Consider the following 24,539-nt stretch of genomic DNA (forward strand, 5'->3'; position numbering starts at 1 on the left):
ATACGGAGCTACTCGCACCCGTAAACTACCGAGCGAAGTAAAATGTTCAAAACGACCGATTGGGTCATTACAGTAACGACAATAACCAACTGAACCTTCAAAAGGGAACACCACCACATCACTCTCCAACAGAATCTCCTCGCCAGTCCCGAGGAGGATCACCTGAGAAATCCACGTCACACGCTAATGATCAACAAGGTGATGAACAAACCATAGAACAAGACGTTCTAAAGCAGTTGATTGTAGAACACGTGAATAATGCTCTTCAAGCCTTTGTTAGGGGGTTTCCTAACACGTCGCAAACCCCTCCACCAGCCAATACAACGACTTTATAAAACCCACGCTCGGGGCTCGATAATTCTGGATGGAGGAGATCCTAATGAATCCCACGACGGGAGGTCATGTATACCTAATAACTTAGATTTACAAAGTTTGGTACTAACTTTGCAGAAATAGTTGAAAGAGCAGAACGATAGCACAAAGCAAATACCAGGCGTACCTCCCGTAATAAAAGGTGTGGATATTGATAAGTATTCGCAGCAACCTTGGAAGCCGAGTGCGGCTCCTCTGCCAATTCCTCAAAAGTTCAAAATGCATGATATTCCAAAATATGATGGGACAACCGACCCACGAGATCATGTAACTGAAGAAGAAGCTTTCTCCTTCTGAGGTACAGTTTTCGAAGTTTTGGCCATTGATATGAGAGGAAGAAAGGCTAAGGAAAGTGAAAAATTGATGGCACCAAAACTCTGGTGTAGATGGCTCTAAAGCAACGAAAGAGGGAGAAAAGATAAGAGAATTTGGAAGAGTGAAGGCGTAAAAGTGGTAAATGTTATATGGACAGGTTATTTATAGGCTAGCATCATGATGGTTTAATATCAGAGGTGGCTGACCACCATCTGACAAGCATTAAATACCTTGAAAGGCTAAATCGATGGGACAACTATCACATACGTCATAATCGATCCCTGATAAAATGTCAGCTTGTTACCCGATCGAACCGTCGAAAATCATATCGATTCTCACCGCAAACTTCATGAGAATCGAAGGGACTATCTGTATACAGTCAAAATAGATTTAGGCTTTTCTACGTTCAATCGAGTTTGAGTGACAAGAAACCGGAGTAGAATTTTGGGAGTGAGTTCCGAAGAAAGTACAAACGAGCCTCGTGTCCAAAGGCTGCTCGAGGAGTCGGCTTGATAATCGTATCGAGCCCGTGACCAAATCTATCCGCAGGGCGTTGCTTCGAGGTCGAAAATGCACCACGCCCATCCCGAAGGTCGAACTCAAACCAAGACCGAAGGGCCGACCCAGTAACGAATTCGAGCCAGTATCGAGTTTGAGCTAGTATCGAGCTCACAGACAAGAGCCGTTACAACCGCACCAAGAGAGAGAATCTTGGCGGGAATCGAGAAAGAGACAAATCATCATGGGTCCTCTACTATATATTTTATTTATTATTTTTTTATAAATAAAGTAATGACCCTCTATTATAAAAGAAAGGATCCTTGTAAGCTATGTGGACACTGGATAAATTAGGAGAAAAGATCTTTTCTCATATACAAAGATATCTCCTTGCGCTTGTTTTACTTCATCTTACTCCTTCTTTCTGTTCATCATTCCCATTCTCATAGTCAAGAATACTTGTATTGCAATCTTTGTATCAAAGTGTATCACGTATCCTTAGAACCATACATAAATTTAACGTTATCTGATTTTTCGGGTAAACAGAATTCTTAGTTAAAAATACAAGTAGTTAGCAGTCTCTGGTCAAAGGAATCAATGAAAAACTTCCTCTAATATTGCGGTTACTCTTTAGAATCTCATCATGCGACCTAATAAGTATGTCATTCTCTTTGTCAGTATTCTGGTTAAATTTCACAATGGTCATATAACTATGAATTATTTTCACCAAAGTTATATAACTTTATTTTTTCACACAAAAATCATATAACTACGACTCTTTTTCACTAAAGTCATAACTTTGTTTTCTCACACAAAAATCATAAAACTTTCACTAACTCACACAAAAATCATAGTGGTCGGAAAATAAATTTGTCTGTAGTATTTTCTTATTTTATGTTTTTTTATTTTTTATTTTTTCTAATAAATAATTACCCAATTAAAATAGGAGAAATATGAATATAGTTTTAGCTGCTTCCAAAAATAATAACCGATATAATATTTTTTTTATATATGTGTGTGTATTATATACATATAATATACACATTCTATATATATTTTGGCTAGCAAATGCAATTAGTTTCGACCGGTTAATTTTATATTTTTTCTTTAAAACAGGAATGAACCAACCTAACCTGACCCAATATCCCTATACATAAGTTAAAATAATACTAAAAGTGAATTCTTCCCATAAAAAACTTAGTTCGGAATGCATGAGATTCTGACAAAAAAATAAAGAAATAAAAGGTATAATTAGATAGCACTTGAAATACATCAATTTGAATAAAAATCTTAAAAAAAGAAGAAGATAGAAGTATCGTGTTTTGAAGGATTTATTGAAAATAAAAAAAAAATAAAAAAAATACTACTGAAAAATTATATTTTTCGATCACTATGATTTTTGTGTGAGTTAATAAAAGTTGTATAATATTTGTGTGAGAAAACATAGTTATATGACTTTGGTGAAAAAAATCGTAGTTTTATAGTTTTTGTGTGAGAAAATAAAGTTATATGACTTTGATAAAAAAAGTCATAGTTATATGATTATTTGTGAAATTTCCACAATATTCTCCGAAGATTGAAGAATACGAAAAAATCTATTAAGAGAAAGATTTATTCTACAAAAGCCTAATGACCAAAAGTCAGAATCAAGTGAAATAAGTGAAACATATACAGAACTTTTAGAAAATATAGAAAAAATAAAAAATATAGAAATAAATACAGGAGATATAAATATGGAAGAAAAACCTAGTACATCAGGTGTAAAAAATCCAAAGGGATTAAACCCAAATTATTATACAGTTAACTATGAACAATATGATAGAAACAATACACTATGGGATAGTAGACTAAATAGAAAATGGACACCAAAACCAATATCTAAACAATATAATTTCTTAGATTTAGATTGCGTAGCAGATATAAATAAAACAATCCAACTATGGATAGGATATGTATCTAAACAATTGGTAGATAATAAAATAGAAATGGCAGAAACACCAGGATATATAGAAAGAACACTCATAGGAACAGTAAAATTATGGTTGCACAATTTAACAAAAGAAAGTATAGATACCTTAAGAAGTAATAAAAAATTTAATGGTGAAATAGCAACAACAAATATAGAAATATTATATAAATATGAAATAGCCATAAGAAACGAATTTAGTAGCATGACTACAGAAATTGAAGAACAAAATAAGGAAAAACAAATAAATAGAAACCTAATAACAAAATTAGCAATATGTAATATGTGCTATATAGACGAATATACTTGTGCATTTAGAGAATATTATTATAAAGGAACATATAATACAGAAGAAGGCAAAGAAATAAGAAAATTATATTTCACAAAATTACCAGAACCTTTTAATTCTAAAATAATAAAAGATTGGAATGAAGCAGGATTAACAGATACTTTAGGAGCTAGGATAAAATTTCTACAACAATGGTTTGCACAATTATGTGAAAAATATAAAGAAGAAACAAAAATAGAAAAAATATTAATAAAAAACTTAAGATGTTGTAAAAATAAAACAGCACCACAATTTGGATGTACAGATACATATAATAAAAAATGGAAAACAAAGAAATATAATAAATATAGAACAAAATATAAAAGTAAAAAACCAAGAAAAAGATATTATGTAAAAAATTATCAAGCTAAAAGACCATTTAGACCAAAAAAGAAACTAACAGAATGTACTTGTTATAACTGTGAAAAATTAGGACATATAGCTAAAGACTGTAAAGCACCTAGGAACCTAAAGAAAAAGCAAATAACCGAAATCATAATTGATGATGAAGAATATATGCAGATGGAATATATAGATTATGAACTAGATAGTGAAGATAGTGTATATGCAATATCAGATATAGAAGATAAAATAGAAGATGAAATAACTAAAGAAGATGATGAGACCTAATGACTGAAAAAGAAATAGAAGTAATAACACGAGAAGAATATAAAGATGAAGAATCCTCAGAACAAAAAATTATATTTGATAATAATATATTTGAACAAATAAAAGGAAAAGAATTAGACCTCAGTGTCGAAAAAATATTTGAAGTACCTACAATAAAAAATTGGTTCAAAAGACAAAAAGAAGAATATTACGTGGTTAGTCAAAAAGAACATATAATTGACTGTAAATATACAAAAGGAAAAGCCAAAATACCAATAATAAATAAAAGAATAATAAATAAAGAAATACAAGATATAAAGGCAAAAAACCCAATTAAATATGTACACTTAGGAGGAACTGAAATACTAATAAAAGCATGTTTTAGGGAAGGAATAGATACCCCTATAGAAATATATTTAGCAGATGATAGAATAATTCAACCTATAGAAAAAAGCATAATAAGTGCAATAAAAGGAAATCTCATATATCAAAAATTCAAATTCATAATAAGTGCCAATTATTCAATAGCAATAAACGATAAGAATATAGACAAATCATTAGTATTATACTGGAAAATGTCAGGAATAGAATTAACACCTGGAAGTAAGATATTTACAGCTAGATGTAAAAATCTATACGTCTTAACAACAAAACATAAAATAGCAGCAAAAAATAAAATTAATAAAATCAAAATAGAAAACCCGTTTGAAAGAATAGTTACAGTTATTGACAATAATGAATATAGCTATAAAGAGATTGACATGGAAGAAGATTTAGAAATAGTAAAAGAAAGATTAAGTACATCAAGTATACCAAACCAATTAACTTATGAAACACCAACATCATCAAGAATAAGTACATCAAGAAGAGAATATATAATCCCAAAAAATTTAATAAGAAACACAAAAGAAAAAATAAATACATACCACTACTATATAACTGGAATCATGGAACAAAGAAAATATCAAATATTGATAAATACAGGACAAGAAGAAAACTATATTACAAGAGAATTAGTAACAGAAACTGAAATAATAACTCCTGAACAATTATGCCCTGAATTACCTAAAGAATTAATAATAAATGAAGAAATAACAGAAAAAGAAATAATTATTGGAGGAATACCTCTAATAATACAATTTAAAATATATCAAGAAAACGAAAATGAAAATATTACACTAGGAATAAAATGGTTAGAAAAGGTAAAACCATACAGTCTAGGAGATAAGCAATTAACCATAACATACAAAGATAAGAAAATAATAATAAAAAGAACAGAAGAATGAAAATATATATACTCGCAAAAGTCATAGTAGAAGGATATTATAATAGATACTATACACCAATGATAGATACAGGGGAAGAAGCTAATATATGTAAATATAATTGTTTACCAACGGATAAATGGAAAAAATTAAAAACACCTATGGTAGTAACAGGATTTAATAATGAAGGTAGTATGATTAACTACAAAGCCAAGAATATAAAAATACAAATATGGGATAAAATATTAACTATAGAAGAAATATATAACTTTGAATTCACTACGAAAGATATGTTACTAGGAATGCCATTTTTAGACAAATTATACTCATACATAATAACAAGAACACACTGGTGGTTTACCACACCATGTAAAAATAAAGTAGGAGCAAAAAGAGTAAATAATAAACAACGAAAAACTACAGAATGGATACGAGGAAATGAAAAAATCACACAAAAATTAGAAAATATAAGTAAAAAAACAACTACTCAATTAGAAATTATCATATTTACAATAGACAAAGTAAAAATAATCCAGAATGAATTAGAAAAATTATATAATGATAACCCTCTAAAAGGATGGAATAAACATAAGACAAAAATAAAAATAGAATTAATAGAAGAAAATAGTATAATAACACAAAAACCCTTAAAATATAACTTTGATGATTTAGCAGAATTTAAAATGCATATAAAAGAATTATTAGATAACAAGTATATACAAGAAAGTAATAGTAAACATACAAGTCCAGCATTTATAGTAAATAAACATAGTGAACAAAAAAGAGGAAAAAGCAGAATGGTTATAGATTACCGAAATTTAAATGCAAAAACTAAAACATATAATTACCCAATACCTAACAAGATATTAAAAATAAGACAAATCCAAGGATATAATTATTTTAGTAAATTCGATTGTAAATCAGGATTTTACCATCTAAAACTAGAAGATGAATCTAAAAAACTAACAGCATTTACAGTACCACAAGGATTTTATGAATGGAATGTTTTACCATTTGGATATAAAAATGCACCAGGAAGATACCAACATTTTATGGATAATTATTTTAACCAACTAGAGAATTGTATAGTATATATAGATGATATATTACTATATTCAAGAACACAAGATGAACATATAAAATTATTAGAAAAATTCATACATATTATAGAAAACTCTGGTATAAGCTTAAGCAAAACCAAAGCAGAAATTATGAAGAATCAGATAGAATTTTTAGGAATACAAATAGATAAAAATGGAATAAAAATGCAAACACACATAGTACAAAAAATAATCAATCTTGATGAAAACATAGATACAAAAAAGAAATTACAATCATTTTTAGGATTAGTAAACCAAGTAAGAGAATATATACCTAAATTAGCAGAAAACCTAAAACCTTTACAGAAAAAACTAAAAAAGGATATAAAATATGGGTTCGATGAAAAAGATAAGGAACAAATAAGGAAGATTAAAATATTGTGTAAGAAACTACCAAAATTATACTTCCCAGATGAAAATAAGAAATTTACTTATATTGTAGAAACAGATTCGAGTAATCATAGTTATGGAGGAGTTCTTAAATATAAATATGATAAAGAAAAAATAGAACATCATTGCAGGTATTATTCAGGATCTTATACTGAGCCACAAGAAAAATGAGAAATAAATAGAAAAGAATTATTTGCATTATATAATTGTTTATTAGCATTTGAACCATATATAGTTTACAACAGATTTATTGTAAGAATAGATAATACCCAAGTAAAATGGTGGATAACCAGAAAAGTACAAGATTCAGTTACAACAAAAGAAATACGAAAACTGGTATTAAATATATTAAACTTTACATTTACAATTGAAATAATCACTACTAACAAGAATGTTGTTGCAGATTACTTGTCAAGACAAAGCTACCCAAACCGACCCAGATAATACAATGAAAAATCTACTCTTAGCCATGACTACACTTTGTAAGAAAGTGAAAAGTATGGATGAAGAGATACAGATAATAAGAAAAACAGCTAGTAGTCAGCAGCATGACTCAAAAAATGCGGAGATAAGACGATCGGAAGTCTCTAAAATTCCAGAGCTAGAAGGTGACGTTGAGAAACACCTAAAAACTCATAACAGTTTGTTAAATACAGTTGCAGGAAGCAGCACAACTAGCAGTTCATCTGCAAAGAAGAAGGAAGAAATTAAACCTAGATACACAAACATAAATATGAACAATTTATTTTCAAAACCATTCGTACAGAAAAATATCCAAAATACCCAGAACGAAATATTCCTACCACCACAGATAAATACCTACAAAGAAAGTCTGAACCAAGCCAAAAAGACATACAACCATATAACCCGTACATATATAGACAACATACACAAAATACAAAACTTTTTAAACAAAAACCCAAGATCCCAAACTACCCAGAATCCAAATGAAGATTATATTACCCATTATCTAACAGGATACAATAAATTAATAGCACTACCAAATACAAGTGCAAAACTAATAGCCACCTGCTACAATTATGGATTACTAGATACTGTATATACACAAACAGGACAGGAGATAGCTACCATACCGGAGCTACACAGAGCATTTATGCAATACAAAAGAATAACTAAAGGAACATTATTCTATATACGATTTTATTCAGCCACAGCAGAGATATTATATGAAGAGATAAAGCCTATCATACAAGTTATCAAGATCGGACTGACAAGGGAAATGCTAGTACCAGAAAAAATAGAAGAACAAGAAGAGATAGAAAAAATAAATATTCCAGACTTTTATGCAAATAAAAGGATTATTGGAATATCCACTATACTAAATGAGCTAGCAAACAACTACCTAAATCAGAATGCTATTTTGAGTTATTATTCAAGAGAACAAACAATGATATATTCAAATTGCAGAGAGATACGAGAAGCAGATATGGAAGAATTAAGACAATGGGTCTTAAGTCTTTTAAAGCCAGAACAACCTACAACTACAAGAGCTATAAGGACGAATTTCATTTCTCCAGAACTGTTAACAAGATATTGCAAGCTAATCAGTCACAAATATCCAGACCACATATGCTCAAAATGCAAAGGAGAAGATAACATTGTTCCAGACGTACAACTGGAATAATCGAGAAGAAGACGACAAACTAGACGACAAAAACTATGGCACACAAGATAAAGTAAAAGATTTAGATTCTTTTCTTTTTAAAATAATGTTATTTTGTTTTTTGTAAAAGTCGTAAAGTAAATAGTCCTTTACTTTATTAATAGTAAGAGTCAGTTTCATGAACAGTAAAGGTCGTTCATGAATAGTAAGAGTCATTTTGTAATCTTTAAATAGCCTTTCGATTATGAATAAAAAACAGGCTACATCTTCAGGCCAAGGAATTCTCTCTTCTCTTTCTCTTCTCTTACTAAATATACTTAAAGATAAAATACAGGAAAGCTATGGATCAACAAGAAGATATGAAAGCTATGGATCAACAAGGAGATATCAAGAACTTACAAAAACAGGTATGTCACATTATAATCATGAGTAGCTAAATTATTATATTCCTGATAATCTCTTACATGTAAATTATAATTATCCATCATATAATAGTACTGTTATAGAAATCATCTTGAGTAAGTTTGCCATGAAAATATGCTAAGAATAAGTAAGCCCAGACTATGCATCCTAAGGTTGAAACCGGTAGGCAGAGAGGCCGTTTAGGGGAGTAAACAAAGTTGAAGCGCTGTTAGGGTAACTGATTGAAGCAGAAAATCATGGTAGTGACCAGAAAAGATGATTAAAATATCTTATTATAATATGATGAATAAGGATAATAGACATAGAGATTAAAAGGAATATGTTTAGCAAATCATATGATAAAATGAACACTTACTTAATAGATGACGATCTTAGTTATAAAATACTTATACTATATATACTGAAAGATATTAATAATGATGTAAGAAGAATAATCTATGAAAAATTACTCACCTTTGAAATAACAGAAATAATGGACCAAAATTGGACAGAATTAATTATACCAGAAATAGATTTATATGAACTAGATTTATATTTCGATAACACATGATGAATAATATATACCTACAATATTGGCAACAAACTACCGACAGTATAAAATTACTAACAAATCTAGTAAAAACTAATATAGAAGAATACCAAAGAACCCAAGATATAGAATATATAGAATATATATTAGAAAGCTTAAAAGAAATAATTAGACTAATTTCACTACAAAAAGAATATTATGAAAAAGCTTTTACATCTGACTAAATTATAAATGAAATTAAATAAAAATAGAAAGGAAAGTAAAAATGGTATCAGAGCTATAGATTAAAAATAAACAAAGAAGAATTTGCTATAGACGAAAAAACATATGAAGACCAAGATGGATTGAAAATAAAAATAATATTTTCAAATTTAGGCAGAAGATATAAAAAAATAGGAGACCAATTATACCTAATGATAGAAAAAGAAACAGCAAAATTAGAATCTATTTATTTCCCATTTTTCTTGTGGTTCTGTATAAGATCCTGAATAATACCTGCAATGATGTTCTATTTTTTCTTTATCATATTTATATTTAAGAACTCCTCCATAACTATGATTACTCGAATCTGTTTCTACAATATAAATAAATTTCTTATCTTTTTCATCTGGGAAATATATAACTTTGAATTCACTACGAAAGATATGTTACTAGGAATGCCATTTTTAGACAAATTATACCCACACATAATAGCAAGAACACACTGGTGGTTTACCACACCATGTAAAAATAAAGTAGGAGCAAAAAGAGTAAATAATAAACAACGAAAAACTACAGAATGGATACGAGGAAATGAAAAAATCACACAAAAATTAGAAAATATAAGTAAAAATACAACTACTCAATTAGAAATTATCATATTTACAATAGACAAAGTAAAAATAATCCAGAATGAATTAGAAAAATTATATAATGATAACCCTCTAAAAGGATGGAATAAACATAAGACAAAAATAAAAATAGAATTAATAGAAGAAAATAGTATAATAACACAAAAATCCTTAAAATATAACTTTGATGATTTAGCAGAATTTAAAATGCATATAAAAGAATTATTAGATAACAAGTATATACAAGAAAGTAATAGTAAACATACAAGTCCAGCATTTATAGTAAATAAACATAGTGAACAAAAAAGAGGAAAAAGCAGAATGGTTATTAATTACCAAAATTTAAATGCAAAAACTAAAATATATAATTACCCAATACCTAACAAGATATTAAAAATTAGACAAATCCAAGGATATAATTACTTTAGTAAAGTTGATCCTTCAGTTGAGGATTTTACCATCTAAAACTAGAAGATGAATCTAAAAAACTAATAGCATTTACAGTGCCACAAGGATTTTATGAATGGAATGTTTTACCATTTGGATATAAAAATGCACCAGGAAGATACCAACATTTTATGGATAATTATTTTAACCAACTAGAGAATTGTATAGTATATATAGATGATATATTACTATATTCAAGAACACAAGATGAACATATAAAATTATTAGAAAAATTCATACATATTATAGAAAACTCTGGTATAAGCTTAAGCAAAATCAAAGCAGAAATTATGAAGAATCAGATAGAATTTTTAGGAATACAAATAGATAAAAATGGAATAAAAATGCAAACACATAGTACAAAAAATAATCAATCTTGATGAAAACATAGATACAAAAAAGAAATTGCAATCATTTTTAGGATTAGTAAACCAAGTAAGAGAATATATACCTAAATTAGCAGAAAACCTAAAACCTTTACAGAAAAAACTAAAAAAGGATGTAGAATATGGGTTCGATGAAAAAGATAAGGAACAAATAAGGAAGATTAAAATATTGTGTAAGAAACTACCAAAATTATACTTCCCAGATGAAAATAAGAAATTTACTTATATTGTAGAAACAGATTCGAGTAATCATAGTTATGGAGGAGTTCTTAAATATAAATATGATAAAGAAAAAATAGAACATCATTGCAGGTATTATTCAGGATCTTATACTGAACCACAAGAAAAATGAAAAATAAATAGAAAAGAATTATTTGCATTATATAAATGTTTATTAGCATTTGAACCATATATAGTTTACAACAGATTTATTGTAAGAACAGATAATACCCAAGTAAAATGGTGGATAACCAGAAAAGTACAAGATTCAATTACAACAAAAGAAATACGAAGACTAGTATTAAATATATTAAACATAATTGTTCAGTAGTTATTATTTCAGTTTCTGTTACTAATTCTCTTGTAATATAGTTTTCTTCTTGTCCTGTATTTATTAATATTTGATATTTTCTTTGTTCCATGATTCCAGTTATATAGTAGTGGCATGTATTTATTTTTTCTTTTGTGTTTCTTATTAAATTTTTTGGGATTATATATTCTCTTCTTGATGTACTTATTCTTGATGATGTTGGTGTTTCATAAGTTAATTGGTTTGGTATACTTGATGTACTTAATCTTTCTTTTACTATTTCTAAATCTTCTTCCATGTCAATCTCTTTATAGCTATATTCATTATTGTCAATAACTGTAACTATTCTTTCAAATGGGTTTTCTATTTTGATTTTATTAATTTTATTTTTTGCTGCTATTTTATGTTTTGTTGTTAAGACGTATAGATTTTTACATCTAGCTGTAAATATCTTATTTCCAGGTGTTAATTCTATTTCTGACATTTTTCAGTATAATACTAATGATTTGTCTTTATTCTTATCGTTTATTGCTATTGAATAATTGGCACTTATTATGAATTTGAATTTTTGATATATGAGATTTCCTTTTATTGCACTTATTATGCTTTTTTCTATAGGTTGAATTATTCTATCATCTGCTAAATATATTTCTATAGGGGTATCTATTCCTTCCCTAAAACATGCTTTTATTAGTATTTCAGTTCCTCCTAAGTGTACATATTTAATTGGGTTTTTTGCCTTTATGTCTTGTATTTCTTTATTTATTATTCTTTTGTTTATTATTGGTATTTTGGCTTTTTTTTTGTATACTTACAGTCAATTATATGTTCTTTTTGGCTAACCACGTAATATTCTTCTTTTTGTCTTTTGAACCAATTTTTTATTGTAGGTACTTCAAATATTTTTTCGACACTGAGGTCTAATTCTTTTCCTTTTATTTGTTCAAATATATTATTATCAAATATAATTTTTTATTCTGAGGATTCTTCGTCTTTATATTCTTCTCGTGTTATTGCTTCTATTTCTTTTTCAGTCATTAGGTTTCATCATCTTCTTTAGTTATTTCATCTTCTATATCTGATATTTCATATACCTTAAGAAAGTATATATAACTAGATTTGTTAGTAAAGTATATCATTATTTAATTCTGTAATACTAGATTTGTTAGTAATTTTATACTGTCGGTAGTTTGTTGCCAATATTGTAGGTATATATTATTCATCATGTGTTATCAAAATATAAATCTAATTCATATAAATCTATTTCTGGTATAATTAGTTCTGTCCAATTTTGATCCATTATTTCTATTATTTCAAAATTAAGTAATTTCTCATAAATTATTCTTCTTACATCATTGTCAATATTTTTTAGTATATATAGTATAAGTATTTTATAACTAAGATTATCATCTATTAAGTAAGTGTTCATTTTATCATATGATTTGCTAAACATATTCCTTTTAATCTCTATGTCTATTATCCTTATTCATCATATTATAATAAGTTATTTTAATCATCTTTTCTGGTCACTACCATGATTTTCTGCTTCAATCAGTTACCCTAACAGCGCTTCAACTTTGTTTACTCCCCTAAACGGCCTCTCTGCCTACCGGTTTCAACCTTAGGATGCATAGTCTGGGCTTACTTATTCTTAGCATATTTTCATGGCAAACTTACTCAAGATGATTTCTATAACAGTACTATTATATGATGGATAATTATAATTTACATGTAAAAGATTATCAGGAATATAATAATTTAGCTACTCATGATTATAATGTGACATACCTATTTTTGTAAGTTCTTGATATCTCCTTGTTGATCCATAGCTTTCATATCTTCTTGTTGATCCATAGCTTTCCTGTATTTTATCTTTAAGTATATTTAGTAAGAGAAGAGAAAGAGAAGAGAGAATTCCTTGGCCTGAAGATGTAGCCCGTTTTTTATTCATAATCGAAAGGCTATTTAAAGATTACAAAATGACTCTTACTATTCATGAACGACCTTTACTGTTCATGAAACTGACTCTTACTATTAGTAAAGTAAAGGACTATTTACTTTACGACTTTTACAAAAAAACAAAATAACATTATATAAAAAAGAAAAGAATCTAAATCTTTTACTTTATCTTGTCTGCCATAGTTTTTGTCGTTTAGTTTGTCGTCTTCTTCTCGATTATTCCAGTTGTACGTCTGGAACAATGTTATCTTCTCCTTTGCATTTTGAGCATATGTGGTCTGGATATTTGTGACTGATTAGCTTGCAATATCTTGTTAACAGTTCTGGAGAAATGAAATTCGTCCTTATAGCTCTTGTAGTTGTAGGTTGTTCTGGCTTTAAAAGACTTAAGACCCATTGTCTTAATTCTTCCATATCTGCTTCTCGTATCTCTCTGCAATTTGAATATATCATTGTCTGTTCTCTTGAATAATAACTCCAAATAGCATTCTGATTTAGGTAGTTGTTTGCTAGCTCATTTAGTATAGTGGATATTCCAATAATCCTTTTATTTGCATAAAAGTCTGGAATATTTATTTTTTCTATCTCTTCTTGTTCTTCTATTTTTTCTGGTACTAGCATTTCCCTTGTCAGTCCGATCTTGATAACTTGTATGATAGGCTTTATCTCTTCATATAATATCTCTGTTGTGGCTGAATAAAATCGTATATAGAATAATGTTCCTTTAGTTATTCTTTTGTATTGCATAAATGCTCTGTGTAGCTCCGGTATGGTAGCTATCTCCTGTCCTGTTTGTATATATACAGTATCTAGTAATCCATAATTGTAGCAGGTGGCTATTAGTTTTGCACTTGTATTTGGTAGTGCTATTAATTTATTGTATCCTGTTAGATAATGGGTAATATAATCTTCATTTGGATTCTGGGTAGTTTGGGATCTTGGGTTTTTGTTTAAAAAGTTTTGTATTTTGTGTATGTTGTCTATATATGTACGGGTTATATGGTTGTATGTCTTTTTGGCTTGGTTCAGACTTTCTTTGTAGGTATTTATCTGTGGTGGTAGGAATATTTCGTTCTGGGTATTTTGGATATTTTTCTGTACGAATGGTTTTGAAAATAAATTGTTCATATTTATGTTTGTGTATCTAGGTTTAATTTCTTCCTTCTTCTTTGCAGATGAACTGCTAGTTGTGCTGCTTCCTGCAACTGTATTTAACAAACTGTTATGAGTTTTTAGGTGTTTCTCAACGTCACCTTCTAGCTCTGGAATTTTAGAGACTTCCGATCGTCTTATCTCCGCATTTTTTGAGTCATGCTGCTGACTACTAGCTGTTTTTCTTATTATCTGTATCTCTTCATCCATACTTTTCACTTTCTTACAAAGTGTAGTCATGGCTAAGAGTAGATTTTTCATTGTATTATCTGGGTCGGTTTGGGTAGCTTTGTCTTGACAAGTAATCTGCAACAACATTCTTGTTAGTAGTGATTATTTTAATTGTAAATGTAAAGTTTAATATATTTAATACCAGTCTTCGTATTTCTTTTGTTGTAATTGAATCTTGTACTTTTCTGGTTATCCACCATTTTACTTGGGTATTATCTGTTCTTACAATAAATCTGTTGTAAACTATATATGGTTCAAATGCTAATAAACATTTATATAATGCAAATAATTCTTTTCTATTTATTTTCCATTTTTCTTGTGGTTCGGTATAAGATCCTGAATAATACCTGCAATGATGTTCTATTTTTTCTTTATCATATTTATATTTAAGAACTCCTCCATAACTATGATTACTCGAATCTGTTTCTACAATATAAGTAAATTTCTTATTTTCATCTGGGAAGTATAATTTTGGTAGTTTCTTACACAATATTTTAATCTTCCTTATTTGTTCCTTATTTTTTTCATCGAACCCATATTCTACATCCTTTTTTAGTTTTTTCTGTAAAGGTTTTAGGTTTTCTGCTAATTTAGGTATATATTCTCTTACTTGGTTTACTAATCCTAAAAATGATTGTAATTTCTTTTTTGTATCTATGTTTTCATCAAGATTGATTATTTTTTGTACTATGTGTGTTTGCATTTTTATTCCATTTTTATCTATTTGTATTCCTAAAAATTCTATCTGATTCTTCATAATTTCTGCTTTGGTTTTGCTTAAGCTTATACCAGAGTTTTCTATAATATGTATGAATTTTTCTAATAATTTTATATGTTCATCTTGTGTTCTTGAATATAGTAATATATCATCTATATATACTATACAATTCTCTAGTTGGTTAAAATAATTATCCATAAAATGTTGGTATCTTCCTGGTGCATTTTTATATCCAAATGGTAAAACATTCCATTCATAAAATCCTTGTGGTACTGTAAATGCTGTTAGTTTTTTAGATTCATCTTCTAGTTTTAGATGGTAAAATCCTGATTTGCAGTCAAATTTACTAAAGTAATTATATCCTTGGATTTGTCTAATTTTTAATATCTTGTTAGGTATTGGGTAATTATATGTTTTAGTTTTTGCATTTAAATTTTGGTAATTAATAACCATTCTGCTTTTTCCTCTTTTTTGTTCACTATGTTTATTTACTATAAATGCTGGACTTGTATGTTTACTATTACTTTCTTGTATATACTTGTTATCTAATAATTCTTTTATATGCATTTTAAATTCTGCTAAATCATCAAAGTTATATTTTAAGGGTTTTTGTGTTATTATACTATTTTCTTCTATTAATTCTATTTTTATTTTTGTCTTATGTTTATTCCATCCTTTTAGAGGGTTATCATTATATAATTTTTCTAATTCATTCTGGATTATTTTTACTTTGTCTATTGTAAATATGATAATTTCTAATTGAGTAGTTGTATTTTTACTTATATTTTCTAATTTTTGTGTGATTTTTTCATTTTCTCGTATCCATTCTGTAGTTTTTCGTTGTTTATTATTTACTCTTTTTGCTCCTACTTTATTTTTACATGGTGTGGTAAACCACCAGTGTGTTCTTGTTATTATGTGTGGGTATAATTTGTCTAAAAATGGCATTCCTAGTAACATATCTTTCGTAGTGAATTCAAAGTTATATATTTCTTCTATAGTTAATATTTTATCCCATATTTGTATTTTTATATTCTTGGCTTTGTAGTTAATCATACTACCTTCATTATTAAATCCTGTTACTACCATAGGTGTTTTTAATTTTTTCCATTTATCCGTTGGTAAACAATTATATTTACATATATTAGCTTCTTCCCCTGTATCTATCATTGGTGTATAGTATCTATTATAATATCCTTCTACTATGACTTTTGCGAGTATATATATTTTCATTCTTCTGTTCTTTTTATTATTATTTTCTTATCTTTGTATGTTATGGTTAATTGCTTATCTCCTAGACTGTATGGTTTTACCTTTTCTAACCATTTTATTCCTAGTGTAATATTTTCATTTTCGTTTTCTTGATATATTTTAAATTGTATTATTAGAGGTATTCCTCCAATAATTATTTCTTTTTCTGTTATTTCTTCATTTATTATTAATTCTTTAGGTAATTCAGGGCATAATTGTTCAGGAGTTATTATTTCAGTTTATGTTACTAATTCTCTTGTAATATAGTTTTCTTCTTGTCCTGTATTTATCAATATTTGATATTTTCTTTGTTCCATGATTCCAGTTATATAGTAGTGGTATGTATTTATTTTTTCTTTTGTGTTTCTTATTAAATTTTTTGGGATTATATATTCTCTTCTTGATGTACTTATTCTTGATGATGTTGGTGTTTCATAAGTTAATTGGTTTGGTATACTTGATGTACTTAATCTTTCTTTTACTATTTCTAAATCTTCTTCCATGTCAATCTCTTTATAGCTATATTCATTATTGTCAATAACTGTAACTATTCTTTCAAACGGGTTTTCTATTTTGATTTTATTAATTTTATTTTTTGCTGCTATTTTATGTTTTGTTGTTAAGACGTATAGATTTTTACATCTAGCTGTAAATATCTTACTTCCAGGTGTTAATTCTATTCCTGACATTTTCCAGTATAATACTAATGATTTGTCTATATTCTTATCGTTTATTGCTATTGAATAATTGGCACTTATTATGAATTTGAATTTTTGATATATGAGATTTCCTTTTATTGCACTTATTATGCTTTTTTCTATAGGTTGAATTATTCTATCATCTGCTAAATATATTTCTATAGGGGTATCTATTCCTTCCCTAAAACATGCTTTTATTAGTATTTCAGTTCCTCCTAAGTGTACATATTTAATTGAGTTTTTTGCCTTTATATCTTGTATTTCTTTATTTATTATTCTTTTGTTTATTATTGGTATTTTGGCTTTTCCTTTTGTATATTTACAGTCAATTATATGTTCTTTTTGGCTAACCACGTAATATTCTTCTTTTTGTCTTTTGAACCAATTTTTTATTGTAGGTACTTCAAATATTTTTTCGACACTGAGGTCTAATTCTTTTCCTTTTATTTGTTCAAATATATTATTATCAAATATAATTTTTTGTTCTGAGGATTCTTCATCTTTATATTCTTCTCGTGTTATTACTTCTATTTCTTTTTCAGTCATTAGGTTTCATCATCTTCTTTAGTTATTTCATCTTCTATTTCATCTTCTATATCTGATATTTCATATACACTATCTTCACTATCTAGTTCATAATCTATATATTCCATCTGCATATATTCTTCATCATTAATTATGATTTCAGTTATTTGTTTTTTCTTTAAGTTCCTAGGTGCTTTACAGTCTTTAGCTATATGTCCTAATTTTCCACAGTTATAACAAGTACATTCTGTTAGTTTCTTTTTTGGTCTAAATGGTCTTTTAGCCTGATAATTTTTTACATAATATCTTTTTCTTGGTTTTTTATTTTTATATTTTGACTTATATTTATTATATTTCTTTGTTTTCCATTTTTTATTATATTTATCTGTATCTGTACATCCAAATTGTGGTGCTGTTTTATTTTTACAACATCTTAAGTTTTTTATTAATATTCTTTCTATTTTTGTTTCTTCTTTATATTTTTCACATAACTGTACAAACCATTGTTGTAGAAATTTTATCCTAGCTCCTAAAGTATCTATTACTCCTGCTTCATTCCAGTCTTTTATTATTTTAAAATTAAAAGGTTCTGGTAATTTTGTGAAATATAATCTTCTTATTTCTTTGCCTTCTTCTGTATTATATGTTCCTTTATAATAATATTCTCTAAATGCACAAGTATATTCGTCTATATAGCACATATTACATATTGCTAATTTTGTTATTAGGTTTCTATTTATTTGTTTTTTCTTATTTTGTTCTTCAATTTCTGTAGTCATACTACTAAATTCGTTTCTTATGGCTATTTCATATTTATATAATATTTCTATATTTATTGTTGCTATTTCACCATTAAATTTTTTATTACTTCTTAAGGTATCTATACTTTCTTTTGTTAAATTGTGCAACCATAATTTTACTGTTCCTATGAGTGTTCTTTCTATATATCCTGGTGTTTCTGCCATTTCTATTTTATTATCTACCAATTGTTTAGATACATATCCTATCCATAGTTGGATTGTTTTATTTATATCTGCTACGCAATCTAAATCTAAGAAATTATATTGTTCAGATATTGGTTTTGGTGTCCATTTTCTATTTAGTCTACTATCCCATAGTGTATTGTTTCCATCATATTGTTCATAGTTAACCGTATAATAATTTGGGTTTAATCCCTTTGGATTTTTTACACCTGATGTACTAGGTTTTTCTTCCATATTTACATCTCCTGTATTTATTTCTACATTTTTTATTTTTTCTATATTTTCTAAAAGTTCTGTATATGTTTCACTTATTTCACTTGATTCTGACTTTTGGTCATTTATATTGTTATCTATTTCTTCAATTCTATCTATTTCATCAATTCTGGGAATTTCTTCTGGTTGTAATATTTGTTTAAATTTATTTATCTCATCTGTTAATTCTATTTCTTTATTTTTCTCTCTTTGCTTGTTTTCATATAGTGCTTTTAACATGTTTAATTCTTTTTCTAATGCTATAATTTTTGTGTTTTTAGTTTCTTCTAATTGTTGTATTTCCCTGTTTGCTTGATTTTTAATAATTTCTATTTCTTTTTTCTTATCAATTTCTTCATTTTCTTTACTTATTCTCGTCATAGCTGTTAAGCTATCTTCTAATCTTGCTGTTTCTTTTTCTATCATTAGGTATAATTGGTCTCCCATTTTTTTTTATATCTTCTGCCTAAATTTGAAAATATTATTTTTATTTTCAATCCATCTTGATTTTCATATGTTTTTTCGTCTATGGCAAATTCTTCTTTGTTCATTTTTAATCTATAGCTCTGATACCATTTTTACGGTCCTTTCTATTTTTATTTAATTTCATTTATAATTCAGTCAGATGTAAAAGCTTTTTCATAATATTCTTTTTGTAATGGAATTAGTCTAATTATTTCTTTTAAGCTTTCTAATATATATTCTATATATTCTATATCTTGGGTTCTTTGGTATTCTTTTATATTAGTCTTTTATTATTCCAGCATTCCACGTTCTTGAATTGCTTTTTATAATAAGGGGCGGACTACCATTGATGATAGAGGGGTAACTGAAACTCGTTAATATCGGTAATAATTGTGTATACATATTTGTATGTGCATTAAGGACCCGTTATATAATTTTATTGTGCCCCAAAAAGGCAAATGGTGGATGGCTGTGTTTGTTTAGCAAAGAGTATGCTCTTTGCCTTCACTTTCTGACACAAGATCGAAACCCAACATTAACAATGCTGTTTTTTTCCATTTTTCTTTTCCCCTCTTTCTAGTGAAACTAGGTGCCCTGCTATTCTCAAATTCTAGGTCTACCTAATAATACTTGGTGCACATGCACGAAAATAACCTAAGCTAATTAGCACTTCTCTTGGTACACGCGTGCAGTCATCTTTTGAAGGCCAATTTCTTTCCCTCTTTAACTATTTATTACATTGGTCCCTCTTAGGTTTCTACAAAAATATGTCCATAAATTATATTTGAAATGTTTTAAAAACCTTTTTTACATTTTGTCACGGTCCAAAATCCATTAAAGGTCGTGATGACGCCTAACACCGCCGTTAGGCAAGTCAACAGTGATTGATCCCTTAATTACTCATTTTAGTATTTTGAAATCATAATTTCCATGAATTAAATAGTATGAAATAGAATTTACAGGATAAATGGCAATATTTACACGAACTACAATAATGGATAATTCGTAGGATCCACCAAAACCCGATGTCACAAGTGCAAGAGAATCAACTAGGGAATATAATAAAATACAATATCTGTCCGGAATACAAATTAGGCATGAGAATATAAATAACTCTGATGGAGACTCTACAGACTGCGGATCGTAACATGAAATGCAACTCATGGTAAAGTTCCCGCAATAGCCGTGTCTTGGTGCCCAAAAGACCATCAGACATATATGTGTCTGCACAAAAAGTGCAGCAAATGTAGCATGAGTATGTAAATCAATGCGTACCCAGTAAGTATCTAGCCTAACCCTAGAGAAGTGGTGACAAGGGGTCGATATCAACACTTACTAGTGGTCCAATAAGACAGATCCAATAGAAGTAAACAGATGTGAGTCAAAGAATATAAACGATATATCAAGCATAAATATGTGGTAAAGTTCTCCTCTCACCAATAACTCAAACTCTCATCTAGTAGTTACCTCCTAAATCGGAGTATATATAATGGACCTCACCAGATAGGTCGCCACAGTTCAAATCAGAAAAACTCACAGATATACTACCTTCTTATTATTACGCACAATTTCATAAGAGTATTTTATAGAAATGCCGAGGCGTACGACCCGAATCATCATAATATTTCCGAACCATAGATACATCTATTATATTTCCGAGGCGAACGACCCGCTCCCATGAGAGTGTGATACATAATCTTGCTGAACCGTACGGCCCGATCCATCATAATGTGCGTACAACCGAGGGTCGAACGTCACGAACTATAGATATATCTATCTTGCCGAGGCAAACGACTTGATACCATTAGAATAGGAACCTTTGACGGGTCCTTGACCCCACTCACGAATAGACATGTAAGTTATAACTTTTAAGGGAAACCTTTCGACGAAAACGCATAACGCGGGAGAAATTCGTAAAAGGAGTACAATTGTTTTGCGGCTAATCATGAAGCCCGTCGAATCTCTACAATGCCAAGTCTATCACTCTACACAAGTCTAGTCTCAAGTCGCAACATAAAATAAAGGAATTTAATAGGCAAGAGATAACTCAAATAGTACAGTTATAGCATGACGGAAACCTAAGTCTACCCGGACATAACATAAATCTAACTATGCACGTACTCTCGTCACCTCGTGCCATGACCCAAAACCTAACCCGTCGTGATGGTGCCTATCGTGGTACTAGGTAAGCCGACTTTTTCAAAACACTTTTAAAATTTAACAGAAATGAATTACGACATTTAAAATAACCAAAATTTCTCATAAATGCGGGGTAAAATCCAATTAAACATAAGTGCGGAAAAATAACCCGACATTGGGGTTTCACTAAGTCATGAGCATCTAAATCAGACTAGAATCAGAGTTTACAATGTTCCAATAATACCCAAACAGAAAGAAAAGATAATGATAGAGGAGAATCAAGGGCTGCAGACGTTGGCAGCTACCTCGTATGTCTCCGACAACCACAAGTGCACGGACTCAACGATCTCTGCGAACGGGCTTACCTGAATCTGCACACAAGGTGCAGTGAGTAATGTTAGCACTTCCAACTTAGTAAGTAACAAAATTAAATAAGGAACTGAGAAGCAGTGATGAGCTACACAAATGCAGTTCATTTCAGTAAGAAAAGTAGGCATGCTTTCAATTCGGTGTTTTAACTCAAAACATTTCGAGCTCAGGTACAACAATATAAGCCCTCTAGAAAATTTCACAACAATAACAAATAGCAATGAAGTGATACAACAAAATAAGAGCAAGTACAACCTCACAGGACTACTGCTAATCATCTATATATAACAGCTCAATCACTCGGCTCTCAGCCTCAATACTCACAATCAAAGGTACCTGCGCTCACTGGGGGTGTACAGACTCCGGAGGGGCTACTACAGCCCAAGCGCTATATTACTGCAGCGTGCAGCCCGACCCAATACTGTTGCGGCGTGTAGCCCGATCCATATATTGCTGCGACGTGCAGCCCGATCCAAGTACTGCTATGGCGTACAGCCCGATCCAATATCATGGACCGAAGGCTTGTTGCGACGTGCATCCCGATCCAACATTTACTGCGGTGCGCAGTCCGATCCAACATATCTCACGCAGCTCTCAACCCGGCACTCAGGCCCTTTATTAGTCACTAGCCTTTCCAGCATCACAATTATCACAACAACAATCCAAACAAAGACTATAACAAGTATAAATCAAATCATGGGAGAGAGCTGGGACAAAATGCATAAGAAAACAATGACTGAGTACAAGACAATAATTTAACAGTCAATACAACAAGTTCACGACCACTGCGGGTCCCAACAGGGTTTCCATATAACCTAAGCATGGTTTCTAACATGTTTAGACAGTCAATAACTCGAAAACAAGAGTGAACAGGTAATAACAAAGTGTATTTGACTTTACAGTCTACCGGGACGGACCAAGTCTCAATCCCACTCGGTGCATGCTCACACGCTCGTCACCCAACGTATGCGTCACCTCTAATATCAGCATCATATGAATTTCTCGGGGTTTCATACCCTCAAGACCATATTTAAGACCGTTACTTACCTCAGATCGAGCAAATCTGTATTCCGCTATGCTCTTGCGCCTCGATTCGGCCTTCAAATGCTCCGAATACGCTAAAGGAATGAATTCCACAAGAAAAATTACCAAATTAAACTCAAAACTCGAAATTGGCTCAAACCCGTCCCCCGGGCCAACGCCTCGAAATCCGAAAAAAGTTATAAAACTTGAAAGCTCATTGACTCACGAGTCCATACATACAAAAATTATCAAACTCCGACATCATTTGGTCCCTCAAATCCTTAAATTAAACTCTCCAAAATCCCAAGCCCTAACCTCCTATTTTCACCTCTAAATTCCACTAATTAGATGATAATACAATAGGGAAAACACTATAGATAGGAGTAATAGAGACCAAGCAATTTACCTCACTGAAAACCCTTGAATATCCCTTCAAAATCACTCCAAAAGCTCCAAAAACCGACTTGAAAATGGTGGAAATGAACCAAAATTCGCGAAGTTATCTATTTATAGTTTCTGCCCAGGTCTTTCGCACTTGCGGCTAAATATGAGAACCTGCGGTGCCGCATCTGCGGTGCCACATCTGCGAAAGAACCTCTGCACCTGCTGAAAATCATTAAAACCCCCAAGTTCGCACCTGCGCTCCGTATCTGCATCTGCGACCACGCATGTGCGGATATGACCTCGCACCTGCGGCCACTGTCTGACCTCCTCACTTCCGCTTTTGCGGGCACCTATCCACATCTGCGGACTCGCAGATGCGACCTCTCCTATGCACCTGTGGACCCAGCCTACCTCATCACTGTCTGCACCTACGAACTCCCACGCGCGCCTACGACCTCGCACCTGCGGCTCCCCTTCCGCAGGTGCGGAAAACACCAGCAGCTTCAGAAACTAGCAAACTCCCAACACCAATAATTGATCTGTTAACCACCCAAAACATATTCGAGGCCCTCGGGACCTCAACCAACTATACTAACAAGTCATATATCAACATACAAACCTAGTCGAACCTTAGAAACACTCAAAACAACATCAAAACACCAAATTACCTTTGGATTCAAGCCTAGGAACTTCTGAACATCCAAATTCGATAACCGATGCCAAAACCAACCAAACCACGTCCGAATGACCTCAAATTATGCACAAAAGTCTAAAATGAC

The 24,539-nt window shown here is 30.1% G+C and overlaps 2 protein-coding genes across 2 annotated transcripts; one reads left to right on the forward strand and one right to left on the reverse strand.

Annotated features, from left to right (window-relative positions):
* The first annotated feature begins 7,200 nt into the window (after positions 1 to 7,200).
* Positions 7,201 to 8,488, forward strand: LOC138910611 (uncharacterized). The gene has a single exon (XM_070201844.1). The coding sequence runs from the start codon at positions 7,235 to 7,237 to the stop codon at positions 8,486 to 8,488; it is 1,254 nt and encodes a 417-aa protein (XP_070057945.1). The 5' UTR covers positions 7,201 to 7,234.
* Positions 8,489 to 13,754: 5,266 nt separating this feature from the next.
* LOC138910613 (uncharacterized) lies at positions 13,755 to 15,040 on the reverse strand. Its single transcript, XM_070201845.1, has one exon. The coding sequence runs from the start codon at positions 15,038 to 15,040 to the stop codon at positions 13,787 to 13,789; it is 1,254 nt and encodes a 417-aa protein (XP_070057946.1). The 3' UTR covers positions 13,755 to 13,786.
* Positions 15,041 to 24,539: the final 9,499 nt, after the last annotated feature.

This window comes from Nicotiana tomentosiformis, chromosome 4 (genome assembly GCF_000390325.3).
Source record: "Nicotiana tomentosiformis chromosome 4, ASM39032v3, whole genome shotgun sequence".
NCBI classification, from domain to species: domain Eukaryota; kingdom Viridiplantae; phylum Streptophyta; class Magnoliopsida; order Solanales; family Solanaceae; genus Nicotiana; species Nicotiana tomentosiformis.

Excerpts from the sequence above, each read along its gene's own strand:
- LOC138910611 (XM_070201844.1), top strand. The coding sequence starts at position 7,235 with ATGTTGTTGCAGATTACTTGTCAAGACAAAGCTACCCAAACCGACCCA.
- LOC138910613 (XM_070201845.1), bottom strand. The coding sequence starts at position 15,040 with ATGTTGTTGCAGATTACTTGTCAAGACAAAGCTACCCAAACCGACCCA.